Raw genomic sequence first — 18,627 nt, 5'->3', positions numbered from 1 at the left:
TTCCCTTCCATTAGAGGCTTTTGCCATCCCCCGCGCGAGGGAATCCACCTAATTGGATATTGCTGGGGGGGGGGGGGCAATACGAATGCCCTATATCCTATTATGCGCATAGGTAGTCCACCATTCCTAACAGTGTTCGTTTTACTGCATCTATGGCTTTTCAATAAAAGTAAAACCTTCCTGTAAGATTGTACTTCGTTGTTTTGCTGTGGGTCCTGCATTCTCAAAGAACCCTTTGCAAAATTTGCTTGTCAACTGAAGATGTCGAGATCGACCATTGGATACTCACCGTGAAGGGTCCTTCTCCTCTGAGGCTTGGAGGACATCTTGTGGGTGATTCCCATCCATCACTCAGGGAGGCAGGATTAATTTCAAACTTCCTGTTTCCTGTGGTGGGTGTCACCCTAGGCTCAGTTCTGGTGCTCCCGAAGCAGTGTATTAATAACTAACATTCTCTAACAGTAACATAATAATTTCTAATAACTTGCTAACAAATATAAAGAAAAAACCCATCACAGACACGTGGAGCAGGAAATGATAGAAGAAGGAAGGTTTATACTCTCTCTTTCTGCTCGCCAAATATGGCACAATAGTACAGATAATAGAGATAATCTATGCTCTCCACCCAAGAATGATAGTACCGAGTAAAGAATCTCGCTAGTTGCGCACTGGTTGGTGACGCAAAGAGGTCCACCATTGGAGTTCCCAATGTCTCTGTTATGAACTGAAAAATCTTCTGATTCAGGGACCATTCACTCTCCTGTAGAGATTGGCGACTCAGCCAGTCCGCCTGGATGTTGACTTCCCCTTTTACATGTTCCGCCTTTATTGAGGATAAATTGGATTCTGCCCATTCCAGAAGTTTCTCCGCTTCCCTGTGTAGAGCTAACAATTTGGACCCTCCCTGTTTATTCAGGTACGCCTTTGCTGATATATTGTCCGTCCTGATGAGGATGTGTTTCCCCTGAATGAGAAGTGCCAGTCTGACTGCTCGTAGTTCTAGTAGATTGATCAGCAGTTTGCGTTCCTCTGGTGACCATTTTCCCTGTGCAGTCATATTCTGTAGGGTGGCTCTCCACCCTGACAAGCTGGCATCCGTAAATATCTGTTTCCTGTCTGGGATCCAGAACGTCTTGCCTTGAATAAGATTGTTGATGTGTGTCCACCAGCTGAGACTCATCTTCACCTGAAGAGGAACCTTCACCCGAAAATCTATTCGAAGAGTCACGTGTTTTTGAAAAGGTCTCAGGAACAGCTGCAGCTGTCTGGAATGAAGTATGTCGAAAGTTGCCACCATGAGTCCCATCAATTTGGTTAGAATGGAAATGGAGGACATTCTCGCTGAGATGATTTGAATTGCCAGTGAGCGGATCTTTTTTGCCTTGTTGCTTGTGAGAAGCAGTTTTGTGGACCTGGTGTCTATGATCACACCTAGATGCTCCAGTCGTTGAGTGGGTTTTAGAGAGCTTTTCTTTATATTGATCAGGAAACCGAACTCTCTGGAATAAAATGTTGTTGGTCTTCTTAAAGGTGCTACGGGACTATCTCTCTGGCTTTTTCCCTCCCCCTCCATCCCCAGAGGAGGAGGGGGAAGAGGCCTCAGCCAATCGAAGGAAGGGAGGCTTGACTTTCTTTCTCTCCTCTATGAAGCAGGACATAGGAGAGACAGGGCAAAAGCCAGATCCCACGCTGGAAACAGGAAGGAGGAACAGGAAGTAGGAAGCAGCATAGAGCCAGTTGCTTTTGGGAAAGATCTGGCCCATGGGCCATATGTTTGATACCCCTAGCCTAGACAGTAGAAGAACTGACAATCTTGTCATGCGTCCTGGACATTTTTTTTTCTGGATATGTAGTGCCCAGGAAGTCTGCCTTCGTCAAAAATGTGGTTGAGCCAGCTTTACTGTAAGTGACAGTATCAATATATATAGTTCTCAACATGGCCAAATCTGTGGATACTTAAATCATAAGGACATAAGAGAAGCCAATGTTGGATCAGGCCAATGGTCCATCCAGTCCAACACTCTGTCACACAGTGGCCAAAAATACCAGGTGTCATCAGGAGGTCCAGCAGTGGGGCCAGGACACTAGAAACTCTCCCACTGTTGCCCCCCCCCCAAGCACCAAAAATAGAGTGCATCACTTGCCACAAGTCCGCCTGGATGTTGACTTCCCCTTTTACATGTTCCGCCTTTATTGAGGATAAATTGGATTCTGCCCATTCCAGAAGTTTCTCCGCTTCCCTGTGTAGAGCTAACAATTTGGACCCTCCCTGTTTATTCAGGTACGCCTTTGCTGATATATTGTCCGTCCTGATGAGGATGTGTTTCCCCTGAATGAGAAGTGCCAGTCTGACTGCTCGTAGTTCTAGTAGATTGATCAGCAGTTTGCGTTCCTCTGGTGACCATTTTCCCTGTGCAGTCATATTCTGTAGGGTGGCTCTCCACCCTGACAAGCTGGCATCCGTAAATATCTGTTTCCTGTCTGGGATCCAGAACGTCTTGCCTTGAATAAGATTGTTGATGTGTGTCCACCAGCTGAGACTCATCTTCACCTGAAGAGGAACCTTCACCCGAAAATCTATTCTGGCAGAGTGCCTTGTGGGCCCACACCTCCCTATACACACACACACACACACACACACACACACACTGTATGTGGCCCTAGTTAGGAAATGTAATATGCTTGTAAACCACTCAGAGCCTCTGGGATTGAGCGGTATAGAAATTGAAAGTATAAATAAATAAATAAATCCCATGCATAATCTTATAAACCTCGATCATGTCACCCCTCAGCCGTCGTTTCTCCAAGCTAAAGAGCCCCAAGTGCTTTAGCCTTTCTTCATAGGGAAAGTATTCAACCCTTTTATCAGAGACTAGAATCACAAAAACTCTAGACAGATCTTTTTACAAACCTAAAAAATGCCACAGGTTTCAAGAAAAAACGGAAAGCTAGAAGAAAAACATTGGGGAGGGGGTAAAAATCCTCACAAATAATACTAGCAGACATTACCTGTAATTTTCAGAAACAAATGCCCCCAGTGGCTGTTGCTAGGAAACCAAACAGCCTTCAAGCCTTGGTTGTTGTCAGTAAAAGAGAGGGGGAATGAATAGCACCCTTTCTAGGGCTGTTCTGGTCTTTGAAGGAGGACTCATCAGGGGCAAGATCACCAGCAACCACTGAGCAACTTATTACCACATTACATGCTGACTCAACCAGGCCTGGCTGCTTGCTACTGTTCAACAGCAGCCACCCCACAAAAGCCAATGTTGTGTAATGGTTATAGTTTCAGACTAGGATCTGGGAGACTCAGGTTGAAATCACCACTCGGTCACAAATGCTCACAGGGTGACCTTGGGTGAGTTACACATTCTCAGTCTAATAACTCACAGAGTTTTTGTGAGGATAAAATGGAGAAGAGGAAAATGATGTAAACTGCTCTGGGTCCCCATTCTGGAAAAAGGGGGCATAAATGACATTAATATAGCTGAAGATGGGGATAGATAAGAGGTAGGTTGGTTAGGCGGTGGGAAGGAAAGAAGGAAGCAGGGAAACACAAGGGCATGGTTGGCTGCCAAAGGAGGGAAAGATGATATAATGTGGGGAAGGGGATACAGGAGAAAATGAAGTGCCCCCTGCAATTTCTTGTGGGTTCCCCACCATGCAGCTGGACCTGGCCTAACTGCTGGCACTGTATAATTGGACAACAGTTTTCCCAGGTACGGCTGCCAGGCTAGGGAAGGAGAGAAAACTGAAGACACGGAAGCAGATAAAGGTAGTTCGGCTGGTGGGTGGGAAGGAGAGAAGGAAGCAGAAAAAAGGGAACAAGCTATCATGATCTTCCAGGGAAGGGAAAAAGGAAATGGTGGGGGATGGGAAAATGAACTACCCCTGGAAGTCCTTGTGGGAGACCTGATTGCACAGGTATATTTTTAATGCACAGAATACACTGCAATGTATTGTTTTCCTCCCTTCTCCATAGGCCCTTGCAATACACAGATCCTTTCTCTGCTCCACCTGTCATAATGAGAAACATTAAGAAGTACCTTTGAAACATTTGCTTACCATGAAATGAGGTTGTGTTAAAATACGTTTAAGTTCTTTTGCATCACTATTTTCAGGGTAACATGAAATTTCTTCCAATACCTGTGAATCAAATCATTAGAAGTGCCAATTAAATGATCTGAAGTTTAAAATAAATGAAATAGGGTTTATTCTGGTGAGTCATGAGGTATGAAATATCATGAAAATTTCAATGGCAGTAGGACCAACTTTAAGAAGAAAGACTGCAGACTGTACTTTTGATTGACACTTTCCCTTGACAAACATAACATTATTAGTTTTGTACTGATATTTTGATCAATTTGAGTCAAATACATTTCATATTATTTTTGCTTGCACAGTTGTAGCCAAAGTAAAAAAGCAAAATCTGATCAGGGCTGGATCGGCACAAATGCCTAAAATATTCACAGCTCACTTAGATAAGTACAAAGTTCAGGCTACACATACAGTATTTTAGAAGTTCCTCATAACCCAGTGGTCACGTTGAACATGAGCTGCAATACCAAAAAAACACATACCCTATAAACAGTCTGGGAACAATAAATGTTGAAGAATCAATGAAGCTAGCAAGGAATAGATTTCATTAGCAGTCTGAATGAGAGACTACCAGAAGCTCCATACAAGAGCAACCTATAATAAGTACGTACATACACACACACACACTTTCAAAGCTGACTCAAATGAATTACTATAAGAATTCTAAGAACAGAACTTCACACTCAACACATTTAAAACAGGCTTTAAAATACTTACCTCTTTGGCTCTCTGTACAGCATCACTTGGAGGATTCCTGATTTGTGGTGAAGATTTTGTGTTAATTTTGTCATAAAGCTGGAAGGAAAAAACAAACAGTTCTATTATTCTATTAATTATTATTAACATTTATCAATTTGCTGTTCTGCAAAATGTAAAACATCTCTGAAATATTTCACCAGTATACGTCATACTTGTCTAGCAAGTATCATAAACACATGTCACAAAACATGGGCAGTTTATCCACTGAAATTATTGCTAAATTACTCTATCTTCCCACAGATGAAAAACCCACCAGATTTAAACAATGTAAGACATTTTATCCCAAAGTTTAGAACAGAACTAAGATATGAACAGAAACAGCTTTTCTGTAAATCCTAACACCAAAACACATTCAACAATCATTCTAGCAAGTGTGGTCTACATGTGAATACCTTTCCCATAGTTACTTTCCCCACTATCACCACGACGTTACTGGGCGATGTATATTATTTTGTTTGCTGATGTGGAAGATTAAACTGTACCTTCCTGGCACTAATAATAAATACATTTTAAAAACAATGCAAGGCAGACCTAGACCTTAGAGAATATACTGTTTCTACAACTATTTCTAGTAAAAAACAAACACACCCAGAAACCACAAGAAAGTCAACAGCTGGGAAAGCATCATAGCAAGGCCGGTTTCGGGGCTTCTGTTACATGTACAAATACCGAATTGGCCTTCTGCAAAAAGAACATTTCCCCCCCGTAAAAATTAATAAATACACAGTTACATGTTTTAGTAAAATCATATCTTGTTTCTTCTACACTCTACTAAGGGAATCTCATCCACAACAATTCCTACCTATGCTACTTTCTCGCCAGTAATTTCCTGAAAACTGGCTCAAGATCTTATGCAGACCATGCAAACTCTGCTGGACTTGACAAAGAATAAAGAAATATTTTTCCTGGGACATGTGGAGTTGCTGATTAGGGCTCCACGTCCAGGTACTAACACTGAGAAATCAATATCTCATTTAAGAGAGAAACTTTTTCCCTTGCAATGTTTTTCATGATGAGTATGTATAGAAGATTACGCTCATCAAACTTGCAACCTGAGTGGGCATACTGTATCACTTGCTCCACTCACAAGTACTTCAGCTTCTTGTCTCAAAGTGACATGCTGACTGAAACCCTTCCCTACAAATTGATCTGCCTGGGAGGGAGGGCTTCACCATAACACTGTAACTCTGAGGTGGGGGAGAAAGGGCATACTTTTTCATCCCTGAGTAAAATCAACATGTAATTAATTACGTACAATTTTCTTTTTAAATTATACCTAATGTTATCAGGATTTTGGCAGCCAGTACAGAAATTATATCACTTACCTTAAAACAGTGAACATGTGAAATTAAAACAGCGGAAACTTTGTAGGTTGACACGTCAACACTTCTTATTATAGCTAGTGTGCTCTGGACAGACAGATCCTGCTGTCAGCACAGAATGGCCCAAGGTATACAAAAGTTGATAAGAAGAAATTTAACCTGAAATTTGGATGTTGTCTCTATTCAGAATCGTCCACAACTCAGGGGGGACCAAACTGCTTGACTCCATAAAGACATCTCTTTATAAATAAATTTCATCTATCAATGCAGACTACTGCATAAAGGTAAATTAGAGAATGGTTTTGTACGTGTGTGTGGGTGCGTGGTTGTTACACTTGTTTTCAGTAAGCTTCTCTAGCGTTTGACTGGTAAATACAGATTAAACTATTTCTATGTTACCCTGTAGGAAAATCTTCCATGTCAATTACTTTGATCAGCTATGGTTGAACTGGTATATAAGAGTAGACTTGTGCGCTTGAGTCACATCTGCCCACCAATCATCTCTAAAGCAGGAGGCTCTGAATTCTCTTTCTGCCTGTTTGTCCCTTGACACCATTTTTTCTTCAGCAGGTTTCCTATACAAGAACGTGGCAGTAATAACAAGTAGCTGGGTAAAGGGACTATGAACAGGTAAGCAGCAAGTGGGGAAAATGTTTTGCACCTCACCAGTATGGCTATTGGGTCCAGTCTTGGTTCAGCTAGGAACAACTGAATATCTGCTGATTCAGTTGTTTTCCACTGGTGATCAGAAGAAGAGGAGGAGATTGGATTTATACCCTGCCCTTCACTACCTGAAGGAGTCTCAGAGCAGCTTACAATCTTCTTTTCCTCCCCACAACAGACACCCTGTGAGGTAGGTGGGGCTGAGAGAACTCCCTTGAGGACTGTCCTTGAGAGAACAGCTCTGAGAGAACTTGTGACTGACTGAAGGTCACACCAGCAGCTGCACATAGAGGAGTGGGGAAATCAAACCTGGTTCTCCCAGACTAGAGTCCACACTCCTAACCACTCAATCAATAGGCTGTTCAGCTGTTTGCAATGTGTTCAGGCCTATTCATAGCCATGCCATAAATTCCCCAAGCCAGCTTCCCCATTGAATGTATATCTTAAGTATGCCAGCTCTGCTCACAGACAGGCATTTGCCATCAAAGATGTACAACTGAAAATGCTACTAGGAATTTGGTACAGTTAATCTGAGTTTTATCAGGTTTGTTGTCTCCTTGTATTACCACACCCACCTACCCCCTGAATGTGTACATTTATCAGTAAGTTTAAGTTTTCTTTGAAAATAGCAAACATTTTTGAAATTGTCCAAAACCAACAAATACTAACTTTTTCAAATGTTTCTATAACCTAAATATTTTGCTTAAGCAATACTTACATCTAGTAGCGTATGAAGATGCTGATCTTGGAAAACACTATGTAAAAAATCTAAGTCTTTTTCACTGCAATCTGTAAGTGCATGGATTTCCTCTAGGCTGTCCAACACCTGAGAAACTGCTCCTATAATCAGACCAACAAGAAACTACTTAGTGAAAGGACATTTAGACAAAAACCTTTCTTTATTCACACTACCCACCCAAGAAAAACATTACAATCTACAGCTTTTGTTGAGGAACTATTACATTGCAGAATGTAAAGCACATGAAAATGCATATACAATAAAAGCTTTTTATCAGGCATGCTCAGTTAACTAGCAATGCCCAGAGCGTAAGCTTCTCCTCCTCAGCCACCATATCCCTGCATCTCAACACACACACACACACACACACACACACACACACACACACACACACACACACACACACACACACCATTCCCGCCTCTCCAACCAGCCATCTCGATGCTTCTGGCCACTCCTGGGCTTCTGACAACTGGCGCTGCAAGCTGATGTCATCCTCAGGTGCCTCCCTACCCCCTCAGCCTGCCTCAAGATGTCAGGAGACCACCTTTTCAATCTCAGCCCTACATTATAAAATATATGTATTAATGCAGTGTTCCCCAGCCTGTCAGTCCTGACTCAAAAGTGGGTTGCAAAGCCAGTGAAAGTGAGTCTTGGGCTCTTGCAGTTTTAATGATTTGTGAATGCTCTGTTTTTTCAAGCAGATCCTCATACCAAATAAATTTGGACTGAGGACCACTGTTGAGATGAATGAACTGAGGATAGTAAAGCCCTCTCTTCATAGAATATGCTACATATGCTAAAAAAATTTGAATCAGCAGTACATTTTGATAAGTCTTACTCAATACTAGTTTGATGTTACAATTAAAGCCATCCCCATGATCTCCTACTTCAATCTCAGAGGGATTCCTGAATGAAGCAGATTGTTTGGATCCATTCCAATTTTGTTTCAGGCCCGGTTATAGGACTGACTGATATGGACAGGGGAGTGCAACCCTGTTAATTCTCCTGGACCTCTTGGAGACTTCTGATACCATCTAGCACGATATCCCTCTGGATTGCCTTTTGGGGTTGGAGCTGGGAGATGCTGTTCTGTTGTGGTTTTGGTTTTATCTCAAAGGTAGGTTTCAGAGTGTGGTGCTGGGAGACCACTGCTCCACCCCTTGGGCTCTGGTCTATGGGATCCCACAAGGTTTATTCTTGTCTCCCGTGCTTTTTAACGTCTATGGAAAGCTGCTGGGAGAGGTCATCCAGACATAGGGGCTGAGTTGCCACCAGTATATTAATGACAGTTTTGTCTCACATGTCCAAAAGATCTCAGAGAGACCAGGGCCGGCCCTATCACTAGGCCTGCTAGTATCTCACCTAGGGCGGAGATCTCTCCACACTACCGGGCTGGCCCCTGCAGGGAACGAGAGGCTGAACGCACCCCACCCCAAGCAGCCCCGGGAGGGTCAGCACGCCAAGCCAACCTGGGCTCAGGGTTGCCGCCGCTGCCACCATCCTGAAGAGGCTGGGGATGGCCGCGCTGGAGACCCGCACCCGGGCGGCGACGCAGGGACGCACCGGGGGGCTTCACTGGCCTCCCTTCCAAGCCCGAACAGAGACGGAGCGGGGGATGGTGCCCACCAGCAGGAGGCTACGGAGACCCCCCAGCCCAATCACTGCCAGCCGGCGGGATTCTCCCTTCCTTTCCGCCCCAACAAAGAGGTGCCCACCATTCCACCTGCTGCCATGTTCCCCGCCCGCGCCTCTCTCCTCCTCATGAGGGTCGAGGGAGGGTTTTTGGAGGCCCAGGTCAACTCCCCTGCTCCCAGCGGGTGGGTCCCTGCGGAGGGAGGTAGGTAGGTAGGGAGGCTTGCCCCTGCCTGTCCCGCCCAGCACCATTGGTGGCGCCCGCTGCCAATCCCCGCCGTCGCCGGGCCGTTTCCTGGCCGGGGACCGCGGGAAGGGCTTGGGCCAAGCGGCGGCTCTGGCTCAGAAAGGCCCCCTAGGTGGGCGGGCAGGGAGGAGGAGGCGGTGGGGAACGGAGCCCTCTCTCAGCTGGCCCTGCTGCTGGGACCCAGCTGGGAGGTCTCCAGGCCCCACCAGGTGGTTGGCATCTGAGGGGGGCGCCATGAGGCAGCGTGGCCTAGGGCGCAGAAACCCCTCGGGCCGGCCCTGAAAGAGGCTGTGGAAACGGTGAACAGGAGCCTGGAGGCAGTTTTGGAATCGATGAGGGCTAATAAACTGAAACTTCTCCTGACAAAATGCAGGTGCTACTAGTGTGTGGGGGAGTTTGATCCAGGAAATGGGGTATCTACTGTTCTGGATGGGGTTGCAGTCCCCCTAAAGAAGCAGGTTTGTAGATTGGCAGTGCTGCTGGACCTAGGCCTCCTTTTGGATACAGGTGGCAGCAGTGGCCAGGGGTGTCTTTCACCAGCTACAGCCCTTCCTGGGCAGGAGAGATCTTGCTAGAGTGCATGGCTGTCCTTGGACTGCCTGGAATCTACAGTTGGAATGGAATGCTGTGGTCAGCATGTTCACTGGAGTGAGTTGTAGAGGTCATATCTCTCCAGTCTTATTCCATCTACACTGGCTCCCATTTGCTTTTGGGCCCAGTTTAGGGAGCTGGCTCTGAACTTTAAAGTTCTATATGGCTTGGGGCCAATGTACCGTAAGGAATGCCTTCTCCCATATGAACCCATCTATCCACTCAGGTAATCTTCGGATGCCCTGCTTATCTGGGGATAGATGGGTAGCAACCTGAGAGCCTTCTTCGTTGTGGGGGCAAAACTTTGGAACTCCCACCCTAGGGATGTTTGTCTTTCTCCCTCTATCATTGTCTTCTGCCAGTAGGTGACGGCTTTTTTCCTTTCATTTGGCATACCCCCAACACCAACAACTGCTGTTGTCCCTCCTCCCTGGTTTTGATCTTGTGTGTGTTTTGTGTTTATATATTTTTATTGAATTATTTTATGTATTAAATGCTGTTTTAATGTTCAGATCTTTAACACTTTGACGTTTGCCACCTTGGAGATCATATTTAAACAAACAAACAAAACTAAATACAGCTAAATGTTGAAGCACTATATTTAGGGGAATCCCATCCAATGTTCCCTCTAAGCTCCATAGTGTTGTGAGCAGAAATTCTACCTCATGAGTGAAAAAAGCTACGGTAGTAGCATTAAAGTTGTGAGTGAGTATACATTTGACTATCATGTAAATTAGCTTTTTAAATTACTTCCATATCCTTGTAAAAATCTCAGAATAAAGTCTTTTAAATTATATTTAAACTATATTTTAAGAATAATTTAAACTTTATAAGAAAAAGCAGAATCAAGTCAAATTTCATCCACCTCTTTCCACTGCATTGGCAGACCTGGCCCCTGGAGAACAGGCCTACTCACCCCTTTCCACTATATTGTTAGACCTAGTCTCTGGAGATCAGGTATGCCCACCCCAGTCTACTATACTGGTAGGTCTGGCCTTGGACTATTGCCTTGTGCCAAGCCTTAGAAACAGGAAAAAGAAGAAGAAGAGAAGAGACTGGATTTATACCCCGCCCTTCACTACCCAAAGGTGTCTCAGAGTGGCTTACAAACTCCTTTCCCTTCCCCTTCCCACAACAGACACCCTGCGAGGTGGGTGGGGCTGAGAGAGGTCTTGACAGAAACTGCTCTTTTTCAAGAACAGCTCTTATCAGAACTACGGCTTGCCCAAGGTCATCCAGCCAGGTGCAAGTGGAAGAGTGGGGAATCAAACCCGGTTCTCCCAGTTTAGACTCCGTGCACTTAACCACTACACCAAACTGGCTCTTAGGAAGTTGCTTAAATGTTATCAACCTGCCCAAACAACTTATTCATTCAAATATTTATATCCCACTTTTCCATATGACTTAAAGCAATTTACAAATCATACTGAAAAGCATAATAGGGGTGTGCAAAAAAAAATCACTTTCCCCCAGCTCCACTGTAGCCTATGGGGACCATTATAGTCAATGGGCCCCATAGGCTATAATGGAGAATTGATCTGGGGGTATCTGGGGCTCTGGGGGGCTGTTTTTTTAGACAAAGGCACCAAGTTTGTAGTATAGCTGCTGGTGCCTCTCCTCAATCCCTGCCCCCAGTTTCAAAAAGATTGGACCAGAGGGTCCAATTCTATGGGCCCAAGAAGGAGGTGCCCCCATCATCCATTGTTTCCAATGGAGGGAAAAATGTCTTGTGAACAAAAGCTCACAATCCCTGAGCTGCCTGTTAAAATTTTGTGCACCAGAGCCCCCTAGAGCCGTTTAGAGGGAACTGTGCTTCCATCCCCCAGGCACCATCAACTGCTGAATCACCCTGAACAATTGAGATGAATTCAACATTAGCACAGAAGTAAACTTCCTCACCACCCCCTCACCACCACTTCATAGCTGTTTAAACAGGTTCTTTGGTGTGATCTGCCCAATATGGCAAAACATTTTCACCAACAATACTCCAGATATTTACCAACTAATCATTGTGCTGAGCTCTGATGAAAATCTCAGGGACAGACTTCTGTTAGCGGGAGAGGAGGACAATGGGGAGTGACGATCACCTGCCAAAGCCTGGCACTTCAGGCCTGACTGTGTTTTCCACAGAGCTACCATTTAGGCTCTCAAAATTCCACAGATCATTTTGAAATCTCATGGGATTCATCATTCTTAGTGGAGGGTCAGCATTGTTGTAGTGGTTACAACACTGAACTAGGATCTGGGAAAGCCAGGTTTGAATCTCCACTCTGCCACAGAAGGTCACTGCACGACTTTCAGACAGTCTCTTAGCCTAACCTACCTCATATGGTTGTTGTGTGCATAAAATGGAAGAGGGGAGAATTATACTGAAAGGCATTTTGGGTTTCCTATGAGGAAAAAAAGCAGAGTACGTATAACCAACCAACCACAGTTCACCACCAGCACAGTGAAGGGGAGCCACTGTCAACTGAACCTTCAGCAGACAGAGGGCTGACCATGGCACACAGGCCGGATAGTCAGCTTTTCCACCAGATAACTCAACACAAACTATTAAATCAAGTACAGACCCTTCTGTATGCACTGGGATCAATACAGCTTGGTATAGCCCTGTGGCAGTCCTGAAGTCCTGAGCCTGACCAAACAAGGAGGCTTCCATGTGGATACTGAAGACCCCCAGGACTATCCTCCTGGATTCTGCAATACCAGTCAGAGACCACTTCCACCAGCAAAGACAGGAAACGTACTGGTAAACTAGGCATATGGTATATGAATACCATATAGTATACCCAGAGGACAGCTAATCTGCCCTGGCTTCCAGCACAAGGTACACATAGGAAGTGTCAACAGCTGTCTTCAATGGAAATCTGCAACCCCTCCTTGGTGTTAATACGAGATGTGGCTGGGATCAACATATTAGAGTCATTCTCCCACTGGGAAGTAAGTCAGGGTAGAAATGAAGTAAATAAATTCATAAAACAATATTTGAGTCCCTGCAGCTGCTTACATCATTCTTCTCTCCACCATTTTATCCTCACAACAACCCTGTGAGGTAGGTTAAGTTACACACGTGACTGGCCCAAGATCACCCAGCAAGCTTCCATGGCAGAGTAGGGATTTGAACCTGAATCTCCCAGATCCTAGTCCAACTCTCTTAATCCCTGCACCACACTGCCTTTCAAAAACTGTCCACCTTACTGATACTCATAAGCAATATAAAAGCACCTAAGATTATTATGAGTTTTCTGTACATATGGCAATCTGCACAAAGCTCGTTTTCTAGCTGCCCATTAAAAATACCTCAGATTCTGAACTAGTTTCAGCTTCCTATACCATTCAGAATGCTGTGTTGTATTGGCTAACAAAGTCCTGTGTGTTTGGAAGCCAGTATGTGTTATATAATCTATCCATGGCGATTGTGATTTCTGACTTAAGAACACTTACTGACTGTAACAATATGTATGACATATTTCTATGACCAGGGCACATTGAGAGTTTTTTCTCTGTCTACAACCCCCCCCCCCAATCTGTGGTGCTCCTCCCCCACAGAAGCTCAAAGACTAAGCAAGAGCATCCTGTAGAAGTGCAGTACAACTTGTTTATCAGGGATAACATTAGCATCCAGAATTAACATTTGGGAAAGAGAGGTCTTCAGGTTTTACATTAGTATTATTTTGTTGACTGTTTCCAAACACATTGCCTCAAGCCTTTTGGTTAGGATACACGGGGATAGATAACAAAACTAACCAAAGTAAACACTGAAATAACTAAATATATTTTAGTAAACAATTCTGTACAGAAGCACGTGTACATAATATGTAGATTCCATGCAATCATTTATACATACAAACATCATATTTAAAATCTGTGTAATGTTTCTACTGGTACTTAGTATTCAGAGAGCATTCTAATATTTACTAATTTCTTTTACCAACTGCTCTACACAGTTAAAAAACAAATGAACCTCCCCCACTGCTCACAAAAGCAGCTTGCAAAGCCAGCTTTCCTGTCTTCTCTATCAGTCTTTGACCCCTGAAAATCCAATGTTCTTGGACGGGGTGGTGATTGGGAAGGATTACTGGAGACTTCTGGATAAAATATCACACAGCATAAGAAACTGCAGTGAGAAGGCTGTGGGGAGGGGACTGTATCTCTTGCTTTTCTGTGAACAGAAAGCTTGATCTGCTGGTAAAAATAAAGAGGAAGTAGAGACCATTTTACCCAATTTCCCCTCCTCATGTATTGTGCCATTATTGTTCATGAGAATCCACTGATGCCTAGCACTGGTTATTTGGGGAGTCATAAGAGCCTGCTGTAAGTCGGGGACTTGCACTTATGGTTTGTAGGATGCATCCCACTATAAATCCCATATCCATATTCACCCTTCTCTCTCTGTACACTACAAGTTACTTAGAACAACAAGAAGAGCTCTACTGGATGAAACCAATGGTCTGCCTAGTACAGCATCCTGTTTCACACAGTAACTCTGGGGAGTGCACCAACAGTGCATAGGAGTTAAGACCTTCCACTGATGTTGCCTGAAGTTTAGCTGACTCTGGATGTGAAGTTTCCTTTAGTCACCATAGCTTGGAGTCATTGATGGACCTATCCCTCCATGTATCTCCTTTTAAAGCCACCTATGGCAGTGATCATCACTATGTCCATTGATAGAGAATTCCTTTTGCCTGTCCTAAATTTGCCCATATACTTCATTGGGCACCCCTGAGTTCTAATACTATGGGGGGGGGGGGAAGAATTCTGTCCATCTACTTTCTCCACCCTATGCAAAATATTATTAACCTCCATAATGTCTCCCACTTACTCATTTTTTGTTCTAAAATGAGACATCCCTTTCCTTACAGAAACATGCTCTAATCTTTAATCATTTTTATTGCCTTCCTTTTGTTTTTTTCAGCTCTGCAGCACCTTTTTTTGACATACAGTGACCAGGACTGTACATAGTGTCCCAAATATCCAGATCCTGAGGCTGGCTAGGGATATAGGAGGCACAGACATCCCATTATCCACAGTTGTCTTGGAGTGCTTCTTCCATGTGCTCTATGATAAGGGAAGAGAAGAAACACACCCTAAGGGGATCTCTCCATGCACAGGATGCTGTGCTTTCATTTGGAAAAGTTTTATAATTTGAAATACTTCCTCAAGCATAAACTTTCAAATATTTTCTATTCTAAAGAAATAATCTGGATCAATATTTAAGCTGCTAAATAATATATAAGTTCAGCGCATAGTTTCATGTTTAAGTATTACTGTTTTTATATTACAAACATGTAAGTGACTCTAAAACTGAAATATTATAAAACAAAGGAAAAAAGTAGAGATTTAAACATGCAAAACCAAACACAGTAGCAAAGCTTTTGAGGAAAACAAAGGGATACCTACTTTCTGCAGCTAGAAGTCCTAGCAGGAAGGCAGCATTTGGACAAACAACAAACAGCATGAAGATTTCAGAACAAGCAGTTATAAAAGCTGCAAACTAGCTTAGCCACAAATACAACAAACACACAATATCTTACAATTTACAAAGCTAAGGTTTCAGTATACGGACCAAATGAACTAACCATTTGGGACTAGGCCTTGCAATACAAGTCACTAAACTCAACACCTGACTTCTCTAGCAGTGCTTCAAGTTTTGAAAGGTGACAGAAACAGTACCTCTACTACCAGTTATGCCAAGTGGAAGCACAAATGCACACAATACAATTGATTGAAAGTCTGTTACCATATATATATTGTGGCACCATAACTCAAAACCTTGTAGCAAGCAATAGACTAGGCAAAGAATCTTAATTCAAAGTATTGTCCTGTAACTAAATTATTAGAAATGCTAGACAAAAAGTGGCAGCACCAGTAGCATTATGGTAGAATGTACTATGGCCTATAAAATGGTTTAAAAATAGCCGAGATTGGAAAATTGTATTCATTTACCCTGAATTTCCTTTCTGCTACAGTCTATACTGTTGGGAGAAGTGCCTCCTCCTGGATGCAGGCGGGGTCATGAGCTTTTTCCTGACTTTAGTAGGAGAGGCTTCTTCTCCACCTCCCAGAAGGACCTGACAAAAACCCTAAACAAATTAACTCAGAATAATAAATAACATAATCCCCGCACTGCACCTGGGTTATATAAAAAGGAAATAAACAAACACAACAATAATATGACCTCTCACCCAACTCAAACTGCCTAGAGCTGCAGCAAGTGAGTTGGTCCTCCCAAAAGAAGCCACTGAAGAGAACTTGTTAGGATCATTCAACTATTCCAGTGACTCCAATAACTATTAACCAGAAGGGAGGGGAGACTGCAGCACCTTGGAACCACTGAGAGAGGAAATTCACAAGCAAATAAAATGTTCCATTCTCCAATGTTTCCTATGGTGCAGCAGTCTAGACTGTTGGGGTACAGAAAAGCCATCAATACTAGCATTGGACCACCAAACTATAGCTCAGTAACCATTTGTTCGGAGTTAGTAAACTTAAGGACAGGATTTCCCTAAAGATACCTTACAAATCGCTTCCACCAAAAGGGGAAGAAAAAAAAAAGAACTACTGCAGAAGTAGCTGTGCCCCTGCAAAAATGAATGGTAATGCACTCTGGTAGATCTCTACCCTGAGCCTTCTATGCTGTATATGTACAGCATTTAATCCAACATTGATGTGAAGATTCTGCCCCCCCCTTTCTAACTGAAAACAAACAAACAATGAACATCTGAGGCCACTGCCAATGCTGCTGCTACCTGAGCTGTGCCTGTCACTTCCATTTGGACTGGGGTTCAGGAGGGGTTAAAGAGGCTGAAGTCTGAGTCTCGAGCTGTTGTAAGCATAGAGCTTTCTCCAAAGCTGTCTTCGACACTGTGGCTTTGCAGACTGTTCCTGGGACCAATCAGGGCTGCTGTTGCCACTGCAGCTGTTCCTGAGGGTCCAGTTAGCTTCCACTCTCATGGTCCATTCTTTCACACCAGTAAATTCTGGAGTGGGGCAGATCACCTCCAGTGGAGCTGGGCTGTTGCCCACTCAAAAATGTTATATCCCCATTAACTAAGATTAGGGAAGGGGGAAAGTGAGGAAAGAAGACAAAGAAAGATAAAAGACCCCGAAGGTTCTGATTAGAAAACTGGAGTGCTAGAAAACTGGAGTGCAGCTGTTCAGTAGAGCAGGCTCACAACGTCCTGTCTGCTTGCCCAATAGGGCCACAGAGAGAAGCAGAGAGGAAGCCCCTTCTGCTGGAGTCAGGGAAAACCTCACAACTCTGTCTGCATGCAGAAGGCGCTTCTCCCAACAGTCTACAATGCAGCACCCTAGGAACCACTGGAGAAAGGAAAATATATTATATCAGGTTATTTCGAATAGATTTATTCAGCTTCAGGCAGAAAATGCTAACCAGTCTGACATAAACAAAACGTTTGTGTTGCTTATTGTTATTGACATTCAAACTTTTACCTTAATTTTTAATAACTTTTTCACATCTCAACTTTTTCTGGTACTTGCTGGTGAAGGCAATTACATTTGAGAAAAAAGCATTAAGTTCAATGGTTTCTACCTATCGACTTACAATAAGGGGAGAGGAAAAACTAGAAGAGGAAACAGGCTATGCAAAGCCTGGAAAAAGACAGAAAAAGATGTATATGGAGACAAGTCTGAAAGAGGTGGAAACTATGCATATCTACAGGCAGGGTGAGAATCTGTATGCATATCTACAAGTAGGAAAGTAGAGTTGGGAATTATCGGAGGCGGTGGTTTGGGAGGTTTGCCTGTCAGCCTCAACGGTTGAGGTCTCACAAACTCCGGCATCGGATCTCGATACCGAGAGAGTCGGGAGGAAGTGGACTGCCGGTCCCATTCCATCGGTTGGGGTGGGAGACATAGCATGCTACTCGAGAATGGATAGGCCCCATACATATATTGCCACTGCCGTTGATCCCAATGGGGTGGCGGTGGGTGGATCGGTGCCGATGGCCGTTCTCGATCATCAGGTCGGAATGGTGAGGGATGAACAAAGGTGTCGACTCCACGGTCAGAGTGTAGGCCTTCAACACTGGAAGACTGGGAGATCTGCATTAAGTCCATATCATGCTCAAAGTCAGTGAGCTGGGTAGGACGCAGCAAAGTTGACCAAGGTGCACCTTGTTGCTGCGTGGCCCTCTGAGGGGTCAGCAGAGTTTGTGTAGGGGGAGTTTTCTTATGCTTTTTGTGCTTGACTGGCCAAACGTCCTTGCCCTCTCTGCGTTTTTTGGAGGGAGTAAGGGCTTCAGACTGAGATGTCTGGGCTGAGTGTTTCAGCATCGGGCGGTCGACATCTGAGTGAGTTGGTATCAGGGACAGCGCAGCTGTCGATGCTGAGGCGGGCCGTTGACATTGATGCATGTCCCGAAGTGTCCTGTGACATCGGTGAGAGCACTAACTCCAAAAGCGCGACGCGAAGTCTAGCAGCTCTGTTATTTCTCATCTGCTTCAAGAACTTTATGCAATGTGCACAAGAGTCCACTCGGTGCGATTCCCTAAGGCACAGAAGGCAAAGCGAGTGTCCTTCGGGGGGGGGGGGGGGTTTAAAAACCCCCCTTGGG

General features: G+C 44.1%; 1 protein-coding gene across 1 annotated transcript in view; it reads right to left on the bottom strand.

The window, feature by feature from the left end:
• Positions 1-18,627, bottom strand: part of LOC107109208 (peripheral plasma membrane protein CASK) — a 192,949-nt gene that overhangs the window by 12,572 nt on the left and 161,750 nt on the right. Inside the window, exons 11-13 of the mRNA XM_015409770.1 lie at positions 7,558-7,679; positions 4,813-4,890; positions 4,063-4,143 (exon numbers count right to left, since the gene is read on the bottom strand). Coding sequence (XP_015265256.1) covers positions 4,063-4,143; positions 4,813-4,890; positions 7,558-7,679 — 281 coding nt within the window. The remainder of the gene's footprint in view (positions 1-4,062; positions 4,144-4,812; positions 4,891-7,557; positions 7,680-18,627) is intronic.

Source organism: Gekko japonicus, unplaced genomic scaffold (genome assembly GCF_001447785.1).
Source record: "Gekko japonicus isolate JY-2015 unplaced genomic scaffold, Gekko_japonicus_V1.1 scaffold4, whole genome shotgun sequence".
Taxonomy (NCBI): domain Eukaryota; kingdom Metazoa; phylum Chordata; class Lepidosauria; order Squamata; family Gekkonidae; genus Gekko; species Gekko japonicus.
Note: the sequence above shows the minus strand (reverse complement) of the source record. Positions and strands in the feature narration are given on the sequence as shown.